The 23,122-nt window shown below is 37.7% G+C and overlaps 1 protein-coding gene and 4 non-coding genes across 5 annotated transcripts; 1 reads left to right on the top strand and 4 right to left on the bottom strand.

The window, feature by feature from the left end:
• Window positions 1-2,827: 2,827 nt before the first annotated feature.
• On the top strand, window positions 2,828-5,098 carry LOC11411339 (glutathione S-transferase F11). The gene is made up of 3 exons (XM_003600602.3): window positions 2,828-3,067; window positions 3,707-3,755; window positions 4,537-5,098. The coding sequence occupies exons 1-3, from the start codon at window positions 2,921-2,923 to the stop codon at window positions 4,980-4,982; spliced, it is 642 nt and encodes a 213-aa protein (XP_003600650.2). The 5' UTR covers window positions 2,828-2,920; the 3' UTR covers window positions 4,983-5,098.
• A 1,321-nt stretch (window positions 5,099-6,419) lies between these two features.
• LOC112420589 (small nucleolar RNA SNOR75) lies at window positions 6,420-6,508 on the bottom strand. Its single transcript, XR_003010763.1, has one exon. It is a non-coding gene; the product is annotated as a small nucleolar RNA SNOR75 (small nucleolar RNA).
• Window positions 6,509-7,247: 739 nt separating this feature from the next.
• LOC112420538 (small nucleolar RNA Z103) lies at window positions 7,248-7,343 on the bottom strand. Its single transcript, XR_003010718.1, has one exon. It is a non-coding gene; the product is annotated as a small nucleolar RNA Z103 (small nucleolar RNA).
• A 135-nt stretch (window positions 7,344-7,478) lies between these two features.
• Window positions 7,479-7,574, bottom strand: LOC112420536 (small nucleolar RNA Z103). Its single transcript, XR_003010716.1, has one exon. It is a non-coding gene; the product is annotated as a small nucleolar RNA Z103 (small nucleolar RNA).
• A 142-nt stretch (window positions 7,575-7,716) lies between these two features.
• LOC112420537 (small nucleolar RNA Z103) lies at window positions 7,717-7,813 on the bottom strand. Its single transcript, XR_003010717.1, has one exon. It is a non-coding gene; the product is annotated as a small nucleolar RNA Z103 (small nucleolar RNA).
• Between the last annotated feature and the right edge of the window lie 15,309 nt (window positions 7,814-23,122).

The raw sequence follows: 23,122 nt of genomic DNA, 5'->3' as shown, positions 1-23,122 counted from the left end.
TGTTTTACACACGGAACAAAAAAAATTAATATTAATTTACTTTTTACAAATAATTACATTTTTCAAGACACTATTAGATATTACCCATAGGCACCTCTTCAAGTTTGATTTCGAGTTTCAGTTCGTCACGATGTAGAAATTTCGTCTCTTCTACTAAAACCATGCTCTGTTGATAGTTGGTACTATTTTGAGTTTCTTTGAATATGCAAATGTTTGCTTACATTCTCAAACAATAAAAAAAGTTTACCCCGTAATTGGTAAAAACTAAAGCCTAGGCATAGGATGGTACCCAATTTGAAGGGTCCATTGGTGGTCCTTTGTATTTAACTTCCAATATCCGGTTACCCATTTTATAGGCGAAGGCTAGGATGGATAAGTGCCCTATACCGTGTGGTCGAAGTAGTCCTATCAAATTTTATGATGCACTTCTTACATTCAATTTTATTTTAGAATTAATAGTGTTTTTCCTTTATGTAATATATGTCATTTCTGAGTTTGTCACAAGTAAAAAAATAATTGGATTTTACCCTTATAAAATTCTTTTTTTCCAAAATGTCCCCTAATAGGTCGGAGTGCATTGCTCTAGAACAAATATCCATGACCAACAACTTTGCAAATGTTGTTCATTTTGATGCCTCTACAGAACTTAACCAAAATCCACTCTAATTTGTCATCAACATAACCAATTTACACTTCCGCACTCATCTCATCGCCATTAATTAATAAAACCAAAAAAATTAAATAATAAAACAACTGAATTCACAAATCCCCCACTATAAAAAAATCACCAATAAACACAACCCTCAAATTTCTTCCACAAACACCCTTCAATTTTCACAAAATTCTTCAAAATTTTGGTAACATAAAAGAGTTAAAGAAAATTAGTAGCATCCCACATACATGGATGCTTTTATCAGCTCGACCAGTTCTAACAACCTAACCTCTGAAGCTAAGTTAGACCCCCTTATTCAAATGCATGTTGAAAGGTAAAATCACAAAAGGCCGTTTTCATCAAAGATCGTGTCTTTTTTAGCAAAAATCCCAAATTGTTAGTGCACACAAAAGGGTACTCATCTCAATTTCCATAACCAATACCTATGGCAAAATTAGTAGAAAAAATTCTTGTAAGTTTGGTTTAGACAGTGGAAGATGTGTTGATAGAGGAGAGGAGGGAAGAGGTTGAAGAAGAAAAAACAATGGGACGCAAACAAACTAGTATAATTTAATGGTGGAAGAAGTTGATCGATGTTGATCCACCGTAAACCTCTTGTTAAATTAGTCTATATTAGTACTTACCTTTTCCATAATTAAAAGCTAAAATTAAAACCCAAATCAAGGGTAATATGTTATATAGGCAGTCACATAAAGAGGACCATGACTAGACCCTTAAAAATGAGGACCATATTAGGCGCTCCCGGCTTGGGATAATAAAGTGGAAAAAATCACAAATTCACGCATCAACCCCAAACTGCTCGCTGCACATTGTGTAATTTGTGTTATAGATAGATGAATGTTATTGTATACCAATTTTTTTGGTATCACTTTGATCAAGAGGAAGATGCTATAAACCACGCTCAAACAATATAAATTTTTAGTTATGGTATAAAAACACAACTTTTCACATCAGAATACGACAATTGTTTGTTCTCGTAAGTTTAATTCAATTGGTTGGAATAATGTATAATATATGCAAAGTCTGGGGTTCAAACCCCGACCACCACAACAACAAAAAAAATACGACACTTGTGTTTGGGTAATTTGTTTCCTCAATTTTTCGAAGTGTTTATTTTATAAAAAAAAAAAATATAGTGGGGTATTTCTTAACACAAATACAAGATTGTGCCATTAATTAATTTGACTACTTTGTTTACCAAATTATGCATGTTATTAACCACTTATGTCGTAACCAAAAAAAAAAAAAACCACTTATGTCACGTATATCTCATTAACCACGAAAATACAAGATATTAACAATTTATTTTACATGGTTACAAAATGACAGAAATACCTAAAAATATGTCAAATAAGCAGTTAACGTCTTGCATTTTTGTGGCTAATGACGTATATTTTATGGTTAACAAATTGCTCAAAATGATCAATGACACAATTACCTATTTAATTGTGTTAAAAAAAAAATACTGTTCTATATTTATAAAAAAAAATATTACAAAGAAATGTATCATTCAACCGTATAAATAGCCGCAAACAAAAATATTTCTCATAAGTGGATTCTGATGTTTGAATAAAATTTCTCATAAATTTGTGGTAAACTGACTTTTCTAAAAAAGTTAATTTTAATCTTAATGTTTGATTTATTTTTAAATTGTTGATTAATGATCAATAGTAATTCATCTAGTAATGCTTGTAACATCTTAGACTTACAAGTACTATTTTATCGTTAGCATCTTTAACATGCAAACAGAGTTGCTGATATCATGTGAGTGTTACACTTTGTGGGGTGTTACACTTAAAACAAGGTAGGATAAAATTAGATTAAGTGTATTCTTATTAATCTGATGAATTGATGATACTAAGAGGACTGAACTTTTGTACAGTGACATCAAAAGTTATAGTGTTAACTTCACCAGAAAAATCATTTTAATGACTTCACCATAAAATTTTCTTTGGTTAAAAACTAAGGCACAAACAAAATTATTTCTGCAACTTTCCACAAGGCATGGCATAAGAAACCAAAAGAAGTCAATAATAATTCACGTGTCAACCCCCGAGCTGTTAGTTCCACACTATGTTTTGGTGGACAGTTAAGTGCCCAAAAAAATTAAATGAGAAAACATGCACTTGTTGTTGATGCTATATATATATTCGACACCCAAATCAAGATATCATATGCATATCAACATTATAATTATCATCACTGAGATTTTAGGGTATTTTCAAGTAATTAAAGAGCAGGGGAAATATGGTGGTGAAAGTTTATGGTTCAATTAATGCAGCATGTCCTCAGAGGGTGATGGCTTGCCTCTTAGAAAAAGAGGTAGAATTTGAAATTGTGCATATTGATCTTGATAAAGGAGAGCAAAAGAAACCTGAATTCCTTCTCCTCCAGGTAGTGTACAGTTTATAAATGCACCTCCCCTTATGTTGACTCAAATGTTTCTTGTAAATAAAATCGGAGAAAGTAATATTCTTAAAGTATCGTAAATGATATAGGAAACGTTGAGATATTTTGATTTGTCAGATGATGTTGTTTTTACACTTTTTTTCTTTCTTTCTTGAAAAAAATATTTCTTCTTTATTTATAAATGTGTGTGGTGTACTGTATATACAAATTTAAGAATCTCAAATGAGAGTGTCAATTAAAAGTGGGAAAAGTTAATTTTATTAGATAGATTTATGATATTGATTGATGGTTTATTTTGGCATGATTGTTTTTTTTAAAGAGTCTAGTGATAAAACTCACACCTACACTAAGGGAAGAGATATAAGTAATTGTGGTTCGAAAATGTGCACCCAACAGTAAATATTTGTGCAATCTTTGTATGAGACATTTTGCATGAGTATTTACAAACATACACAATTATATATATGATCAAATATTCTTTAAAAGAAATATATGATCAAATATTGACATGTTGAATTTTGTCTGATTAACATAGTTTTGACTATATCTTTGATTCTACTCGTATTTCATGAGAATGTATTATTGTACAAGAAACCATCATGTAATCAATTTTTCTTTTTGCAGCCCTTTGGTCAAGTTCCAGTTGTAGAGGATGGTGATTTCAGACTCTTTGGTGAGAATTTGTTGGCTTTCGTGTTACTGTCATTTTATTTTATTTTCTATCAATTAAATTTGTGCTCACTCAAAAGTTATACAACATATTTAACCCTAAAAAATAATAAATTTTGCTTTAACATTTTTTTTTCCAACTTTATCCTTAATTATTTTTTACTTTCAATTATATTCCACCAATAAATAAATCAACACCACATATTTAAACAAAAGAGAGAGCACCAATGGGGACGACATGGCCACATGGGATACCAAACCCGTACCTAATCTAATCGATAAGTATTTATTATTCTTGTCCAAAAAAATTTTAAAGTCTTTATAATATTAATATTTTGTCATGTGCAAAGGAATATATATTTTTTAATAGACATTACGTCATGTTAGGCTTTTAAAATGGTCATAGTAAACCAAACAATTATCTTAATGAAAATTTAGCCTTAGTTAGAAAGCTCACGCAAATATAGTTACGATCAAATATCATATCATATTTGTTAGTAGTTAAATTTTCATGGTTTCTTTGGTTTGTATTTAATAATCCATGATATGTCCTTCAAAAGAAAAATCCATGATATGTATCCTTTTTGGCTAGTTAATCTGTTAGGTTATTTAAAGAGAGGCCAAATAATATATTTAAAAGCTTTAATAGAGATATAAATATTTAAACAAGGTAACATAAGCTGTAATATGAGATACGTCTCTAAATAAAGTAATATGTTGTTTTTTTTTCTAGGGCAAAATAAAGTAACATGTTATGTTAGGCTTATCTTCTGTGATATGTGTAGAATCAAGGGCAATTGTAAGGTACTACGCAGCAAAGTATGCAGACCGTGGTCCTGACCTACTTGGCACAACTTTAGAAGAGAAAGCTGTGGTGGATCAATGGCTTGAAGTAGAAGCACACAATTTTGATGATTTATGCTTCAATATCATGTTTAATCTTGTAATTCTACCAAAAATGGGTAAGCCTGGGGACATAACTATAGCTCATAGTTCTGAACAGAAGCTAGAGGAAGTGCTTGATGTGTATGAACGTAGGCTTTCTAAAAGCACTTATCTTGCTGGTGATAAGTTCACTTTGGCTGATCTTAGCCATCTTCCTGGAATTGGACATCTTATTGAGGCAGCAAAATTGGGACATTTGATTAGTGAGAGGAAGAATGTGAATGCTTGGTGGGAGAAAATTTCTAGTAGGCCAGCTTGGAAGAAGTTGAAGGAATTGGCTAAGTAAGAAGGAGATCTTGTCCTATCCTATTCATATATAACTTATGTATTTGAATTGTTTATGAATATGTATGTTTATCAAATAATGATTATTAAACAATAAAGTTTTTCAACTACTATACACCGATAGACCATATTTTGTTTTGTATGATACCATATCAGATATCTACTGCTATTTTATTAATCAAACGACGGTAACTTCCTCAATCCAAACAAAACCAGTTAGAGAAGAAATGACAAACTTTACTAAATAATATGCCGCTTGATTAGTCTCACGACGAGTGTACTAACTCTAAATAATGAGAAAAAAACTTCATCGGCAATAGAAACATAGTAGGATCTCTGATTTTTTTTTTTCTTTTGACAGAAGTAGGTAGGATCTCTGATGTTGAGGCTTTTTTAGAGCATCTATGACAATAGAAGAGTCAGATTCAGATGTGAGATTTAGGAATAACATATCTTTCGCAAATTCTAGCCTTTCAACATCGTCATACACTATGCTATGTCAGAATCTGGGAGTACTGGTCGACACCAACAAGCTGCACCGACAACATATCTCGTCTGAGTCTCTCACTACTGCTGCCATTCCCCATCTTCCTTCATTATCCGGTCCTGCATCATCCACATTAAGCTTGTAGCCACCAATCCTCGTTCGAGATTGGACCGGCATAGGAGTAAAAAATGTCTGGTCTAACAAAAATGAAAAGTTCAAAATCGAGTTCAATGCAGGGGTACAACATGTGATGGATGTTAGCAAAGTGTTGGCCTTCAAAGCATCTTTTGTTTCTTACTTTCCACACTTCATAACAAACAGACAGAATGAGTCGGAGCACTTCTATCCCCCTTTTGCATAAACATTTGTTCCAACCAGTCCTGAAACAAAAGTGGACAGCTTCTATTGCAAGAACTAATTAGAGGGAAATTCAGAACTGATTCTATCTTATTTTTGAATAAGAGCTGTTCTTGATAGTAAATATTACAAGTGCATTTTGTTCAAAGTTTGTAACAAGAGCTCATTCCCTTTATTTTTAGCTGTTTTCTCTTACCATTATTTCATGGAAACACCAGCATCAAACTAGGAAAATGCTAAGAAGTATCCTTGGTGCACTTGTTAAGAAGATTAAAATGGAAACTGTATATTGGATATCGTATAATCAACACATTGAAACATTAATACAAAAGAGCTAACAATTGTATAATCAACACATTAGGAAAATGCTAAGTGTCCTTGGTGCACTAGTTAAGAAGATTTAACAATTATTTCTATTCTTGAATAAGTGTCCTTGAGCACCTCAAAATCAATACAAAAGAGTTACGATTCTGCCTGCAATTGTCACAACACAAAATCAGAAGAGGGAGCTTTGTATCCTCATGGTCATCCCTAAAAATTGAAACAAAAAATAAAAATTAAAAATTAAAATAAAAGAGATCACTCAGTGTGGAATTCTCTCAGACAAATGCCTCGTTTTGTCCTCACAATTGTTTTGAATGGAAATTTCATCAGACTCGTCATCGTTTTAATCATCACTGAGAATACCACATCTGAGTTCCTATTACTTTCGGAAGTTTCACATATTCATTACTATCAGGTGAACTACATTGTAATACATCTTTCATTTAAATTGTGTCTTTCATGAACTACTTACCTTAATCAGACAGGAAAAAGTCCTTGAAAAAGTCATTTAAAAATCAATGTCATACTTCAGTCCTTTTAAACATAAGTATTTCCTCAGTTTCTTAACGCTTATCTCATTATCTTCAGGTTTACGGACAACATATACGAAAAGCATTTTGCTTTGCTCATACAGTTTAGTTTCAAAACGCTCATTCAAATTAAGACATGGATTCAAATCTATTGCATAATTATATTATCTTCATGTTGTATTTTTCAATTTTCAGAGCCCGTCCACAGTATTTCGCCAATGGAAAAAAGGATTGTGCTTAAACATAGTTAAAGTTTTGGAGTGATTAAATCATGTATTTATAAATCCAATTCGTGGTAATAAATGTAAAAGACAAGCCAAACTTGCTATCCACACAAAAAGTAGTGCAAGCATTAAACATCTGTTATTTGATATATGGAGAACACATTCATATAACAATTGAGTATAGTCATTGATAAAATAAAAACTATACCCTTTGCTTAATCCTCCAAAATTAAAAAGTAATTAAGTGTGATCAAGCGACATGATTCAAAATTACAAATCAATGCATAACAGACATATTGATATACAAAACATCATTCATGTTGAATACTATTGAGATTGCATAGAAGGATCAGATTATTAGGCTTGATTTCTCTAAAGAGAAAAAAGTTCGCACAGTATGTTCAGATTCGATCATCTGGGGAAATAATCATCACACCCATATCAAATTAAAACCTAATAAAGAGACAAAAACAACAATACATACACAGATGAATATTCCCAAAAAAACACAGAATAATCAGCATCTCAGGATTACATACAAAGAATTATTAACTATACAAGTTGAGAATGCAATTATGGATCAGATTATTTGGCTTGATTTCTCCAAAGAGAAACAAAATCGCACAGTATGTTCAGTTTCGATCATCTGGGGAAATAATCATCACACCCATCTTATAATTATAAACTAATTGTAAAATTGTAAGCTTCCAAGTCTCTAACATCAACAATAAACACAAATTTCAATACACATGCAAGTATATATTACAAATCAATAAATCAATAATTTTGAGTAACAAATTTCATAGTGCAAAAATGGATCAGATTATTTGGCTTGATTTCTCCGAAGAGAAACAAAATTCGCACAGTATGTTCAGTTTCGATCATCTGGGGAAATAATCATCACATCCACCTTACAATGCAACTTTTCAATTGAAACGCAATTCAACAAAATAAATTACAGAATCATGCGATAAAAAAACAAATCAGTGAAGCTAAATACTAAAATTACAGCGCAGAATTCAATAATACAGTAAAATTGAGAGTATGATTTGTTTATTCCTACTCTGCAAAAGGAACTGAATTGAAAACAAAACAGTTCACAAAAGATTGCAGAATAGGGGTTGCTATGGCGTCAGCTCATACTCAAAGCTCACAAGATTTAGAGCACTGGTAATCAGTATTTTGACGCATGATAAGACAATCCAAAGAGAAAAATACAACACCCTAAATCGAAAACAGAATGAAAAAACTAAACTTTGAGAGAGATGAGTGGGGAATGAGAATGAGAGAGGAGTGAGAGGCGAAGGTGTTCTTATAAAGGGGAGACAGAAATAAAGAGTGCTGCTGCGGCTACGAAACCCTAATTTGTTGGGCTTTGTTGTAGATTGGATTGTCCCGTTTATCTAAATGGACCAACAAAGAAGCTGATAGAATTTCTTTCTCACCCTCTATCCTTCTCACACACCCTCTGTTTTGCCAGTTTTACATCATTTGGATTTTATTATCCGGAACGTATGTGACATTTTTCGGATGATAAAAATCCAAAAATGACTCCCTTTAGATCCCGCTACTGGAATTCATGTATGTTTTTATATAAAAATCATTTCGGATTATATAATCTGGAGCATGTTTTTCCACCTTTAGATTATGGAATTTGAAATACTCATGTATATATACGTTCCTCCTATGAATCAAACATCACTTCACCACCTTGCTCACCTTTCACTCCAAAAGCCTAAAAAAAAAAAACACCATCATTTGATAAGAAATTGATTTCTTAGCACATTCCAAGCATCAATGGACTCCGTAAACATTATTATTGTTTGAATGAAAATGTATAGTGACTCTAAAACCTTCCTAATTTGATTCCTATGTGTTTTCCTTCTAATCACATCACCCAGTTTGTATTGGCAACGATTCGAATTATATAATTTGAAAATTTGAAGAAACTCAGTTTTGAATTGTATAATATGGACCTTCTATTTACAAAAATATACCATACTAGAACGCCGACCCGTGCGGCGCACGGGTCTTTTAGAATTAAAAATTGTAGTATATTTTGAACAATTGATATTTAGTTTTTTTTTTTTCAGAATGGATTTTTTTTAATGATGAAGGAATATAGTTTGTTATTAACATACGAAACTATATTATTTTTTTTATCAACCCTCTCATTCAGAGAGAAAAGAGGATCCAGTAATCTAGAATTCAGTCAGAAAGGAAATAAAGTTTGACCAAGAATTGTCCTCCTAGAATCAAACTAAAGTTCTCTTAAACAACTCATTATTTATGGAACTTATTAACCATTTGAACTCAATTGTTTGATTTATGAAATACTATCACATAGAGGTGGAAGACAATACATTAGAACAATCATCTTTAAAAAAAAATTGATGGAAAATATCAAGACTCATTCACTATGCTGATTTACAACACAATCTTAGACATCTTTGTGTTCCACCATCATCAATTGGTGTGACTTATATTCCCTTTTCTCTTATCTTTCCACTTGACTTGGTTGATGGAGTATTCACATCTCTCAAACAATTCTATACAAAACGATAAAATTAAAATTAAAACAAACTTTGAATTTCCTTTGTGTGTGATGGACACAAACTTGCATCATAGCATAAACACAAAGTAGGTTTATTGTAGAACAATTAAATATTCGGTAAAGCACCCAATATAACATTGATTTCAAATAAGAAAATAATGACAACAATTAATACAACTCAATTGACCACATGGTTCTTATAGAAAAAGAATGTCCACATAGCACAACCAAGATTCAGAAAGCACAACTTACACCAGGCATTGAGGAGAGGATCAGGATATAAGATGCTGAAGTTTGGCTCGCAAAAGACTCATGTCCACATATTGTACACACCAGACAAAAAGACTAAAATTATTTCTATAATAATCGGGGGAAAAAATACTAAATAAATTCAAAAGCAGCGCAATTGTTTCTTAATTAAGCTAGAAGAGGGAAAAGGGTAAGAAAGGCATATCATTAAACTTTTGATCAGAGGACCTAATTAAAATGATAGGCTGTACATAACTATTCCAAAGGAGCTAACTTATACTCAAGTAGAGGAAAGCAATATAGCCTTGGTTCCAAATCAAAACATTCAGATATGCATTTGAAATTTCTAATATAGGCCTCCAAGTCTTCAAAACAGCAACATGGCATTTCACACAACATTAAAATTCAAACTATATCACACATAAGTAATCCTTACAACAACTAATTGTTTTTTCAGCCCCTTTACTTTACAAACTGGTACATACCAAAACCATGGTAGACCTTTGTTTCTTTATTCCTTAATATCTTGAACTCATATTATTCACATCATTATCATCATGTATCACGAGACTACTCATAAATTGATGAGGAAGTTATGCAAATAAATGTAAAAAATGATTCATATTAGTTTAGTGGTGAATTGAATCATATTCTTGAACCAGAAAAATGTAAAACAAATAACAAAACATACCATATTTAGTGAACCTAATACTACATAAACATTCAGGTTTGTGCCAGTGATACTAATAATAAGTGATTCCATATGTTTAGTTCTAAGGCTTTCTATATTAATTGAACGATGAAAAGTGTCATCTGTTGAATACAAATGTCATGCGCCATTGATTTCATCTTAAAACATTGAATGAATGTATTCAGCAATCAAAAGAGCAATGTGCACCCAAGAAAAATTGCAAGGATGTCCTTACATGGTAGCGGGTGGGGTGCAAATTAGTAAGTTATTGCTATGTGTTATACCCTGTTTTTGGACCTAAAAATACTGGGTCCAATTTCATTTCAAACTTTGTCAATTATCAAATTTCAACTGCACAGTTCAAATTGTCTCTGCCTCGCAGTATTTTCAATCACAATTTTACCTATGTTTTTCTTGCATAAAACCTTTCGAAATGTCTTTACTTGTCTTGTAAGTCATTCAAAAGTGTCTCTGAATCATTACATTGCTTTTTCTACAGTTTATTTCAAAATTTGCAAAAAGTCGTACAGAAGGGTATTTTGGTCATTTCCTGCAGTGGGACCCATTTTCATCCTTGTGACGGTCTCTGAATCTTTTCAGATTGATTTTTAACATTTCATCAGTAAACCTTGTTAAATTCATTTCAAACTTGCATCTGAGTCAGTGTCAAGTCAATTTGAATCTGTTTAGGTCATTTTTAGCCCTAGGGGCATTTTGGTCATTTCACACAAAATTTCGGCATAGAGAGGTTACTTTGAAGTACCTCATTTAAGCCATTGGTTCGTTTTAGTCCGTTTTGCCAATTTTATTTTTTTGTTTTGCTTTACGTTTGGTCAAATTACGTTTTTTATTCAATTTTATTTTTAATTGCATTTTGGTCCCTCAATTGAGGTCCTAAAATTGCATTTTTTGTCCAAACAGTTTTTAATTTCATTTCAGTCCTTACTTTCATTTTTCAGTCCGGTCCATATATTTTTCAAATTTGCAAACAGGTCCTTCAAGTCAAATTACAGGGCAGCGCCCCTTTTTCAGTCCAATGCCACATGTCAGCTTTCTAATGGTCCAAGATCACACATGTCAGCTATAAAAGGTGTACAGTGCCACAAAGATCCATTAACTACACGCCAACTCATAAACACAAATCCAATTTTCTCTCTCTCAGCAATTGAATCAAAACAGAAAATTTCTCAGAATTTCTCAAGAACACCAAGAACACAAAACCCTAACCGTTTCCAGAAACCCTAAAATTCATCAGAATCAACAATTTTTGGATCAATTCTCAGAGATTCTGTAGAATCTTCATCACTGAATTGATCGTTTCTCTGCAATTCCGAACGCGAGCTCGCATTGAAGCAAGCTCAAGCGTTGATCACAGAGAGGAGATCAGAAGAGGGAAAGCAAGTTCAAGCGTATAATCACAGAGAAAGAATCGGAGAAGATGAAGGGATTAAGCCGGTGAATCACCGATTTATTTTCGGTCCAAAGAACAAGCAGAAGAATCAAAAATCATCAAGAACAGAATCAAGATTTCCGAAGAATCTCATAAAACCTCCAATCAAAAACTTCAGGTAAAACTCAAAACTCCTTTTCAAAAGTGATATCATAGTTTAACCTGTAAAATCACGTGAACAAACAGAATCCAAAAGTTTCCAGAATCAAAAAACTAAAACCAAACCGTAAACACCAAAACCTAGATCCATAAGGATCCAAGTTTTGAAAGCAAGAACAAGCACCAGAGAAGTGATAAACGACGAAACGATGTAGATCCTTAAAGATATAAACATTTTCTTAAAAAAAAAAAGATCAAAAAATTAGTTTCAAACCGTGACACAAAATTTCAGATCTACAACGATTCAGACCTTGCATGTAAAATCTAATGCCATATTCTTGTTTAGAACGAAAAAGGATGTCTTAATCTGCAAAAATTTTTGAAAACGGAGGAGTTTCTCATCTCCGGTGCGGCGGCGCCGCCCTGTTGGGCCGGCAAACCACCACACCGGAGCGGTGAAGCTCACCGGAGAAGACAACCGGAAGAGAGGAGAGAGGTGAGAGTTTCTCTCACTAGGTTTAGGGTAGAGAGAGAGAGGAGAAGGAAGAATGGACTGGACCGGTCCTATAACCCTTTTATAACCAGCTGAACCGGACCGGTCCAGCTCTGGTTCGTTTTCCCTCAATCTAGACCGTTGGATCTAGGGTTCCATCTCCTGGATCAATCCAACGGTCCCTGTACTTTCCTGTGTTTTGGTGTTGGGCTTTGGGTTGGGCTTAGGCTTCTTGTGCGTTTCTGCTCCTTTTCTTGCTATCTGCACCGTTCTTTTTGCTATCTGAACCTGTTTCTTGCTCACTTTTTTTTACAAAAAATTCCAAAAATTACTACATGTTTTTACCACTTTCTTGATGATTTTTAATGATATGTTGCCTGCAAATAACTGGTAAAAATATGTGCATAGGCCCCTTGTTCAATTTACTTCTCTAGTTAGCTTTTTCATGATTTTTAGGTTGATTCTTGTCCTAAGAATTTTAGTGCATAGCATGGCTAATTAGAGTGCATTTTCATGATAGATGTGATGATAATCCAATGATTGTGCCACTGTTTTCATTTGGTTTATACTTGTTCTTGCATTATAGGCCATTTGTTACACATTGTGCTTGATAAATTCTCATGTTTTTACCCCTTTTTATTGCATATTCATTTGGTGCATTTTTCATCATTCCCATTATATTTTTCCTTGTTTCACTAACATTTTGTTCCTTATGTGACTTCACTCATAGCATTTCACTATCTCCTCCACTTTCTTTAGCTTTAGCATTTATTTTTGCAAATTTTAATTCATTCGGTGATGTAATTTGTTATCATTGGTTTGTAGCTTGGCAAAGAGGCCATAGAATGTATTTAGGCAATTTTTGTAATATGGACTGTGGACACTATGGCGCACCGGCACGCACACACTCACCCTAGATGTATGCCTAGGATTGCATGTGTAGATGTATGGCTAGGATTGCATGGTTAGATGAATGCTTAGGTTTAAACACCTAGAGAAAATCCAATTTTTTCCAAAAAAATATGCAAACAAATTCGCTTCAAATATTTTTCATTAAAATGGAGTCAAAACTCCAACAATTTTTCACCTTTTATTTTCTTAATAAAATTCTCAAATAAATCTAATCATTTAGACTTTTCGCAAAATCACTAGACAAACCCCCACTTTTTTTTTCATACTCTAATGCTCATGAAGCCTCTCAATCCCCTTCTTCAAAATCATTTTTAAAATTTAAAATCAAACAATCAAAAAAAAACAACAAGTCTTTTTAGCAAGAACTACGCCGGTTTTGATCCCGTAAAACGGTACGTAGGCAAGGGACTTTAACCCCTCCAAGCCGAAATAAAATCAAATTCTACTTCTTCTCACCCCCATTCTTCACTAATCACACCTTCATTTTTTTACAAGTAGGCAATAAAAATAAAGCGTAGAAATAAACTTAGGAGAACGGTTCTTATGGAGTACCATAATCGCTCCGGGTGCCTAACACCTTCCCGTAGCGAAAACGACCCCCGAATCTAGAACTTTTTAAAAGGTTTTTCTCCTTTTACCCTTCCCAAGAAAAAAGAGAGATATCAACGGTCAAAAGGTTCAAGTCCAATTAATGGCTTGACACCCAAAAACCATGATAACAGAAATGGCGACTTCACTGGGGACCTTCTTTTTAGCGGGTCGCGCCTAGTTTTCCTTAGTTTATATTTACGCTTTGTTTTATTGCTTACATATGTGAATACTTGTTTATTTTCGTTTGACGTGTGGGGTAAGAATATCAAAAGTCCTACACCCGGGCTGAGTGAACTTATGTTTAGGTAGAGATATAATCGACAATTCGATCCGGGGGTTGCCTCGTGTATTGGATTATGCGATCAATCTCACATAGCTGAGGCATTTTGAAGGTGATATTGTCGGCGTGTGTTGTCATGCTTAGGCACTCCACTTTCAATTGTTCGACGAAGCTATGAACCGTAGTTACCAAACCCATCCTAGCCTTTTTAGGACGTAGTGTGGTGGCTAAATTGAGTGTTGTCTCAAACTTTAGTCGTCACGCGATACTACACTCAAACTAGACCTTCTCACAAATAATCATGGAACGGGTGTCGTCCTGTACTACCATGATATATGTGAGAGAGGTTGCAGTTTGGGAACTGTGTTAGAACCTTGGTTACTACTATCCAAAGCCTTAGTTCACCGGACGCCGTGTCTATCCGTGGCCCTGTTACTTTGAATCTCAACCCACCTTGTTCTTTGTAACTAAACAACACAATCATGCATACATGCATTCATGCATAAACATTTTTCATGCATTCATCGAAGGGCTTAAACAAATGGAAATTTTTGTAAATAATCACAGGTATGAAGAAGACTAAGTGCTACAAGTTCAAGGAAGTGGATTTGGTCAGTTTAAGAGAGTTGGCACTCAAGGTCAAGAGTCAAACAGGGTTCCGACTCCGGTATGGGGGATTGCTTACTTTGCTCCGAACCGATGTGGAAGAGAAGCTAGTGCACACTCTAGAGCAATTTTATGATCCGAGCTTCCGTTGCTTCACTTTCCCGGACTTCCAGTTGGTTCCTACTCTCGAGGCTTACTCCAATCTAGTGGGTTTACCTATAGCCGAGAAGACGCCTTTCACCGGTCCCGGGACTTCTCTTACTCCTCTGGTTATTGCTAAGGATCTCTACCTCAAGACTTCCGACGTCTCCAACCATCTTATTACCAAGTCTCACATCCGGGGGTTCACTTCGAAGTATCTTCTTGAGCAGGCTAATCTCAGTACTACTTGTCAGGATACACTCGAGGCTATTCTTGCTTTGCTTATCTACGGGCTCATTCTCTTTCCGAACCTCGACAACTTCGTGGACATGAATGCTATTGAGATCTTCCATTCCAAGAACCCGGTTCCTACTTTGCTAGCGGATACCTACCACGCCATTCATGACAGGACTCTCAAGGGCCGTGGGTATATTCTTTGCTGCATATCTCTTTTGTATAGGTGGTTTATTTCGCACCTTCCGAGTTCCTTCCATGACAACTCGGAGAACTGGTCCTACTCGCAGCGAATTATGGCCCTCACTCCTAATGAGGTCGTCTGGCTCACTCCTGCCGCTCAGATGAAGGAAATCATTATGGGTTGTGGAGACTTTCTCAATGTACCTCTTCTTGGTACTCGTGGAGGGATTAACTACAACCCCGAGCTTGCTATGAGACAGTTTGGTTGTGGAGACTTTCTCAATGTACCTCTTCTTGGCACTCCTAATGAGGTCGTCTCGCAACTTCTTTGCCAGATACTGTGATTCAGATTCCGAGTCCGATGATTCTCCGACTACTTCCTATGCTTGAGGGCTTCATTTGTTTATCTTGTTGAAATTTCAAAGTCTTCCTGTTGAAAATACTATGTAGTTTTGATTATTTGCAAGATTTCTAATTTGTTTAAAAATCCTTCGATGAAAAAAGAAGTCTTTTGCATTTGCATTTGCATATCATGCATCATACGCTTCATGCATTGGTCACAAAGACTTCCAAGTGCTCACTACCTCCTGTTTCCTCTGCCGCAGTTTGAAAAGTGGCTCGTGCTCAGAAGGTCTACGAACCTGATAGAATCGATCGAACCAGAGAATACAGAAGAAAAAAAAGGCTATGGAAGAAGAGAACGCTCAGCTCCGTACCGAGTTAGCCACTCTAAGGGAGGAATTGGCTAAAGCTAATGATGTCATGACTGCTCTACTAGCCGCTCAAGAACAATCAGCTACGGCTATCCCTATAGCCACGGCTGTACCGGTGACTACAAGCGTGCTCCCAACCACATCTGCAGACGCTCGCTTTGCTATGCCAGCTGGGTTTCCGTATGGGCTTCCACCGTTCTTCACTCCCAGTACTGCAGCGGGCACTTCGGGCACTGCTAACAATGTTCTGATCCCTGCAACAAATGCTGCCTCCATCAATGCTACTTTGCCACAAACAACGGCAGCTGTCACCGAGCCTCTTGTGCATACCCTGCCTCAAGGTGTTAACATCAACACACAGCACAGAAGTATCCCCGTAACCAAAACCATGGAAGAGATGATGGAGGAACTTGCTAAAGAACTCCGTCATGAGATCAGAGCCAATCGAGGAAATGCGGACTCTTTCAAAACTCAAGATCTCTGCTTGGTGTCAAAAGTGGATGTCCCTAAGAAGTTCAAAATCCCAGATTTCGACCGGTACAACGGGCTAACTTGTCCCCAAAACCACATCATTAAATACGTCCGAAAGATGGGCAATTACAAAGACAATGATTCCCTTATGATCCACTGCTTTCAGGATAGTTTGATGGAAGATGCCGCAGAGTGGTATACTAGTTTGAGCAAAAATGACATCCATACCTTTGATGAATTAGCCGCTGCTTTCAAGAGCCACTATGGGTTTAACACCCGATTGAAGCCGAACAGGGAATTCCTCAGATCTCTCTCCCAGAAGAAGGAGGAAAGCTTCCGTGAATACGCACAGAGATGGAGGGGGGCAGCTGCCCGCATTACTCCCGCTCTTGATGAAGAAGAAATGACCCAGACATTCTTAAAGACCTTGAAGAAGGATTATGTTGAGAGAATGATCATAGCTGCCCCGAATAACTTTTCGGAGATGGTCACCATGGGAACCCGTCTGGAGGAAGCCGTCAGGGATGGAATCATTGTGTTCGAGAAAGCTGAATCCTCTGTGAATGCATCGAAGAGGTATGGTAATGGACACCACAAGAAGAAAGAAACGGAAGTAGGGATGGTGTCAGCTGGAGCCGGTCAATCCATGGCTACTATTGCTCCTATCAATGCAGCCCAAATGCCTCCGTCATACCCATATGTGCCGTATTCTCAGCATCCTTTCTTCCCACCGTTTTATCATCAGTACCCTTTGCCACCGGGTCAACCTCAAGTGCCCGTTAATGCAATCGCTCAACAGATGAAACAACAGTTGCCGGTTCAACAACAACAACAAAATCAGCAAGCTAGACCTACTTTCCCTCCGATACCGATGTTGTATGCTGAGTTGCTTCCAACTTTACTCCATAGAGGGCATTGTACAACTAGACAGGGCAAGCCCCCACCTGATCCGTTGCCTCCAAGGTTCAGGTCTGATCTCAAATGTGATTTTCATCAAGGTGCCCTAGGTCATGATGTCGAGGGGTGCTATGCTTTGAAGTATATCGTGAAGAAGCTCATTGATCAAGGAAAGCTGACTTTTGAGAATAATGTCCCACATGTCCTCGACAATCCTCTTCCAAATCATGCCGCTGTAAATATGATCGAAGTATGTGAGGAAGCTCCTAGACTTGATGTCCGTAACGTCACAACTCCTCTGGTGCCTCTACACATCAAGCTGTGCAAAGCTTCTCTGTTCAGCCATGATCATGCCAAGTGTCTAGGATGCCTTCGTAATCCTTTGGGTTGCTACACTGTTCAAGATGACATCCAAAGCTTGATGAATGACAATTCTTTGACTGTCAGTGATGTCTGCGTGATTGTGCCAGTTTTTCACGATCCGCCTGTCAAGAGTATACCTTTGAAGAAGAATGCTGAGCCTTTGGTGATAAGGTTGCCCGGACCGGTACCGTATACTTCGGATAGGGCTATCCCGTACAAGTATAATGCTACCATAATTGAAAACGGAGTAGAAGTGCCCCTGGTGTCCTTGGCTGTGGTGAACAATACTGCCGAAGGAACTTCAGCAGCCCTAAGAAGTGGAAGAGTCCGTCCACCATTGTTCCAGAAGAAGGCAACTACGCCTACCGTGTCACCCATTGACAAGCCAACCCCGACTGATGTTTCTCCCGTTAACAGAGACGCGAGCCAACCAGGCCGGTCTATAGAGGATTCTAATCTAGACGAGATTTTGAGGTTGATCAAAAGAAGTGATTACAAGATTGTGGATCAGCTGTTGCAAACTCCGTCGAAGATATCCATTTTGTCTCTACTCCTGAGTTCCGCTGCCCACAGAGATACCCTTTTGAAAGTATTGGAGCAGGCTTATGTGGATCATGAGGTAACTGTGGATCACTTTGGTAGCATAGTGGGAAACATTACCGCCTGCAGCAATCTGTGGTTCAGTGAAGATGAATTGCCCGAAGCAGGAAAGCATCATAACCTGGCCTTGCATATCTCCGTAAATTGCAAGTCTGACATGATCTCAAATGTGTTAGTAGACACTGGCTCATCTTTGAACGTGATGCCCAAGTCACCGCTGGATCAGCTGAGTTACCGGGGAACTCCTTTGAGGAGAAGCACTTTTCTAGTCAAAGCCTTTGATGGAACCCGCAAGAGCGTTCTCGGGGAGATAGACTTGCCCATAACTATCGGCCCCGAAACCTTTCTAATCACCTTTCAGGTCATGGACATTAATGCCTCTTACAGCTGTCTCTTGGGGAGACCATGGATACACGACGCGGGAGCAGTGACCTCTACTTTGCACCAAAAGTTGAAATTTGCAAAAAGTGGAAAGCTTGTTACCATTCATGGAGAGGAGGCATACCTGGTTAGCCAACTATCATCTTTCTCTTGCATAGAGGCGGGGTCTGCAGAGGGGACCGCTTTTCAAGGATTAACTGTCGAAGGTACGGAGTCCAAGAGGGATGGAACTGCAATGGCTTCTTTGAAGGATGCACAGAGAGCCGTCCAAGAGGGTCAAGTTGCCGGCTGGGGCAAGTTAATACAGCTTCGTGAGAACAAGCATAAGGAAGGTCTTGGCTTCTCCCCAACTTCAGGAGTTTCCACCGGGGCATTCTGTAGTGCTGGGTTTGTCAACGCAATCACAGAAGAAGCAACTGGATTTGGCCCGAGGCCTGTATTTGTTACACCAGGAGGCTTTGCAAGAGATTGGGATGCCATTGACATTCCCTCAATCATGCATGTTTCTGAGTAATATACCTTGTTGCTTAAGTATCTTGTTTTTTCAAAATAACAATCCTCTTGCTCTGCCCAAAGCGAGAGTGATATTTTCTGTAAGGGCATGTTTGTTTCGGCATTGCCATTGATTAATAAAAATTTTGTCGTTTCTTCCACGACTGCTTTTTTAGTGCTTTTTCCCTTGGAAATGATGGTAATGCCAGAAAAAACCAAAACATCTGTATTTTCTTATTAATTTCAAAAATCTGCATAAAAACCCTCTTTCTAAAATCATCCAACCGTTTTACGCAGATTGAACTATAATAAACCCGTTGGGCACAGTAACCCTGCATTCCCTCCGAATTTTGAGTTCCCAGTGTATGAGGCCGAAGATGAGGAAGGTGATGACATACCATATGAGATCACTCGGTTACTTGAGCAAGAAAAGAAAGCCATTCAGCCTCACCAGGAAGAGATTGAGCTTATCAACATAAGTACCGAGGAGAACAAGCGAGAAATCAAGATCGGTGCTGCTCTAGAGGAAGGGGTTAAAAAGAAGATCATCCAACTCCTCCGGGAATATCCGGATATTTTTGCATGGTCGTATGAAGATATGCCAGGTCTAGATCCTATGATTGTGGAGCATCGGATCCCCACCAAGCCTGAATGTCCTCCCGTCAGGCAGAAATTGAGAAGGACTCATCCAGATATGGCTCTCAAGATTAAGAGCGAGGTTCAAAAACAGATTGATGCGGGTTTCCTCATGACAGTTGAGTACCCTGAATGGGTTGCCAATATTGTACCTGTGCCAAAGAAGGATGGTAAAGTCCGGATGTGTGTTGACTTCAGAGACCTGAACAAAGCCAGTCCAAAAGACAACTTTCCATTACCTCATATTGATGTGCTTGTTGATAATACTGCTCAGTCTAAGGTGTTCTCCTTCATGGATGGTTTCTCCGGTTACAATCAGATCAAAATGTCTCCTGAAGATAGAGAAAAGACGTCTTTTATCACTCCATGGGGTACTTTCTGCTACAAAGTGATGCCGTTCGGCCTAATAAATGCTGGTGCTACCTACCAAAGGGGAATGACTACTCTGTTTCATGACATGATTCACAAAGAAGTCGAAGTATATGTGGATGATATGATTGTGAAGTCAACAAATGAGGAGCAACATGTTGAATATTTGACAAAGATGTTTGAAAGGTTAAGGAAATACAAGCTTCGATTGAATCCCAACAAATGTACATTCGGCGTCAGATCCGGGAAGTTATTAGGCTTCATTGTCAGCCAAAAGGGTATTGAAGTCGATCCTGATAAAGTCCGGGCCATCCGAGAAATGCCAGCTCCACAGACCGAGAAGCAAGTTAGAGGTTTCCTCGGGCGTTTGAATTACATCTCCCGATTCATATCTCACATGACCGCAACCTGCGGGCCGATCTTCAAGCTACTCAGAAAGAATCAGCCTATTGTATGGAATGATGAATGCCAAGAAGCTTTTGATAGCATCAAGAATTACCTGCTGGAACCACCTATCCTTGTCCCACCCGTGGAGGGAAGGCCTTTGATTATGTATTTGGCAGTATTTGATGAATCCATGGGATGCGTACTTGGTCAACAAGATGAGACTGGAAAGAAAGAACATGCTATCTACTATCTAAGCAAGAAGTTCACCGATTGTGAAACTCGGTATACAATGCTTGAGAAGACTTGTTGTGCTTTGGCCTGGGCCGCTAAACGCCTGCGTCATTATTTGGTGAATCATACAACTTGGTTGATATCCAGAATGGATCCGATAAAGTATATCTTTGAGAAAGCGGCTGTTACCGGGAAGATTGCACGCTGGCAGATGCTTTTATCTGAATATGATATTGTGTTCAAAACTCAAAAGGCAATCAAAGGTAGCATTCTTGCCGATCATCTTGCTTACCAACCTCTTGATGATTACCAACCAATTGAGTTCGATTTCCCCGATGAAGAGATCATGTATTTGAAATCCAAAGACTGCGAAGAACCGTTGATTGATGAAGGTCCAGATCCCAATAGCAAGTGGGGTTTAGTCTTTGATGGTGCCGTCAATGCTTATGGTAAAGGAATTGGGGCAGTCATTGTATCTCCGCAGGGGCATCACATCCCTTTTACCGCCAGAATTCTGTTCGAATGTACAAACAATATGGCTGAGTATGAAGCATGTATCTTTGGGATCGAGGAAGCAATTGACATGAGAATCAAACACCTCGACATCTATGGAGATTCCGCGCTCGTCATCAATCAGATAAAGGGTGAATGGGAGACCCACCATGCCAAGTTGATTCCTTATCGTGATTATGCGAGACGTTTGCTGACATATTTTACAAAGGTTGAGTTGCACTATATTCCTCGTGACGAGAACCAAATGGCTGATGCTCTTGCTACTCTATCCTCCATGTTTCGGGTAAACCATTGGAATGATGTGCCAATAATCAAAGTGCAACGCCTTGAAAGACCTTCACATGTGTTTGCTATTGGGGATGTGATCGATCAGGCTGGCGAAAATGTGGTTGACTATAAACCCTGGTACTACGACATCAAACAGTTCTTGCTGAGCCGTGAGTATCCGCCAGGTGCTTCCAAACAAGATAAGAAGACCCTGAGGAGATTGGCCAGTAGATTCCTGTTAGATGGAGATATTCTGTACAAGAGAAACTATGACATGGTATTGTTAAGATGTGTTGATGAACATGAAGCAGAGCAATTAATGCATGATGTACATGACGGTACCTTCGGGACCCATGCTACAGGGCATACTATGTCAAGGAAGTTGTTGCGAGCAGGTTACTACTGGATGGCCATGGAGCATGATTGCTACCAGCACGCCAGAAAGTGCCACAAATGTCAAATCTATGCTGATAAGATTCATGTGCCTCCGCACGCTCTCAATGTTATTGCATCCCCATGGCCGTTCTCAATGTGGGGCATCGACATGATTGGAAGAATTGAACCGAAGGCTTCAAATGGTCATCGTTTCATCTTAGTGGCAATTGACTACTTCACTAAGTGGGTTGAAGCAGCATCTTATACCAATGTGACCAAGCAAGTGGTAGCTAAGTTCATCAAGAACAACATCATCTGTCGATATGGTGTTCCCAGCAAGATTATTACCGACAATGGTACCAACCTGAACAACAATGTGGTGCAAGCTCTTTGTGAAGAATTCAAAATTGAGCATCATAACTCTTCTCCCTATAGACCTCAGATGAATGGTGCAGTTGAGGCCGCCAACAAGAATATCAAGAGAATTGTCCAGAAGATGGTAACCACTTACAAGGACTGACATGAGATGTTACCCTATGCTCTGCATGGCTACCGTACTACCGTGCGCAGTTCAACCGGGGCAACCCCTTTCTCTCTTGTATATGGTATGGAAGCAGTTCTTCCTTTGGAAGTGGAGATCCCATCTCTCCGTGTGATTATGGAAGCAAAGTTATCCGAGGCTGAATGGTGCCAAAGCCGGTATGATCAGTTGAATTTGATTGAGGAAAAACGTATGGATGCCATGGCTCGTGGACAGTCATATCAAGCAAGAATGAAGACTGCCTTTGACAAGAAAGTCCATCCTCGAGAATTCAAGGTAGGGGAACTTGTATTGAAAAGGAGGATAAGCCAGCAACCCGACCCAAGGGGCAAGTGGACGCCTAACTATGAAGGTTCTTATGTTGTCAAGAAGGCCTTCTCCGGTGGTGCTTTAATCCTTACACACATGGACGGTGTAGAGCTTCCAAATCCAGTGAATGCCGATATAGTCAAGAAATACTTTGCCTAGAAATATGAAAAGAACAGCGTGGTAGGTCGAAA

The sequence above is a fragment of the Medicago truncatula genome, chromosome 3 (genome assembly GCF_003473485.1).
Source record: "Medicago truncatula cultivar Jemalong A17 chromosome 3, MtrunA17r5.0-ANR, whole genome shotgun sequence".
NCBI lineage: Eukaryota > Viridiplantae > Streptophyta > Magnoliopsida > Fabales > Fabaceae > Medicago > Medicago truncatula.
The sequence above is the reverse complement of the archived record's forward strand: the minus strand, read 5'-3'. Positions and strand labels throughout refer to the sequence as shown.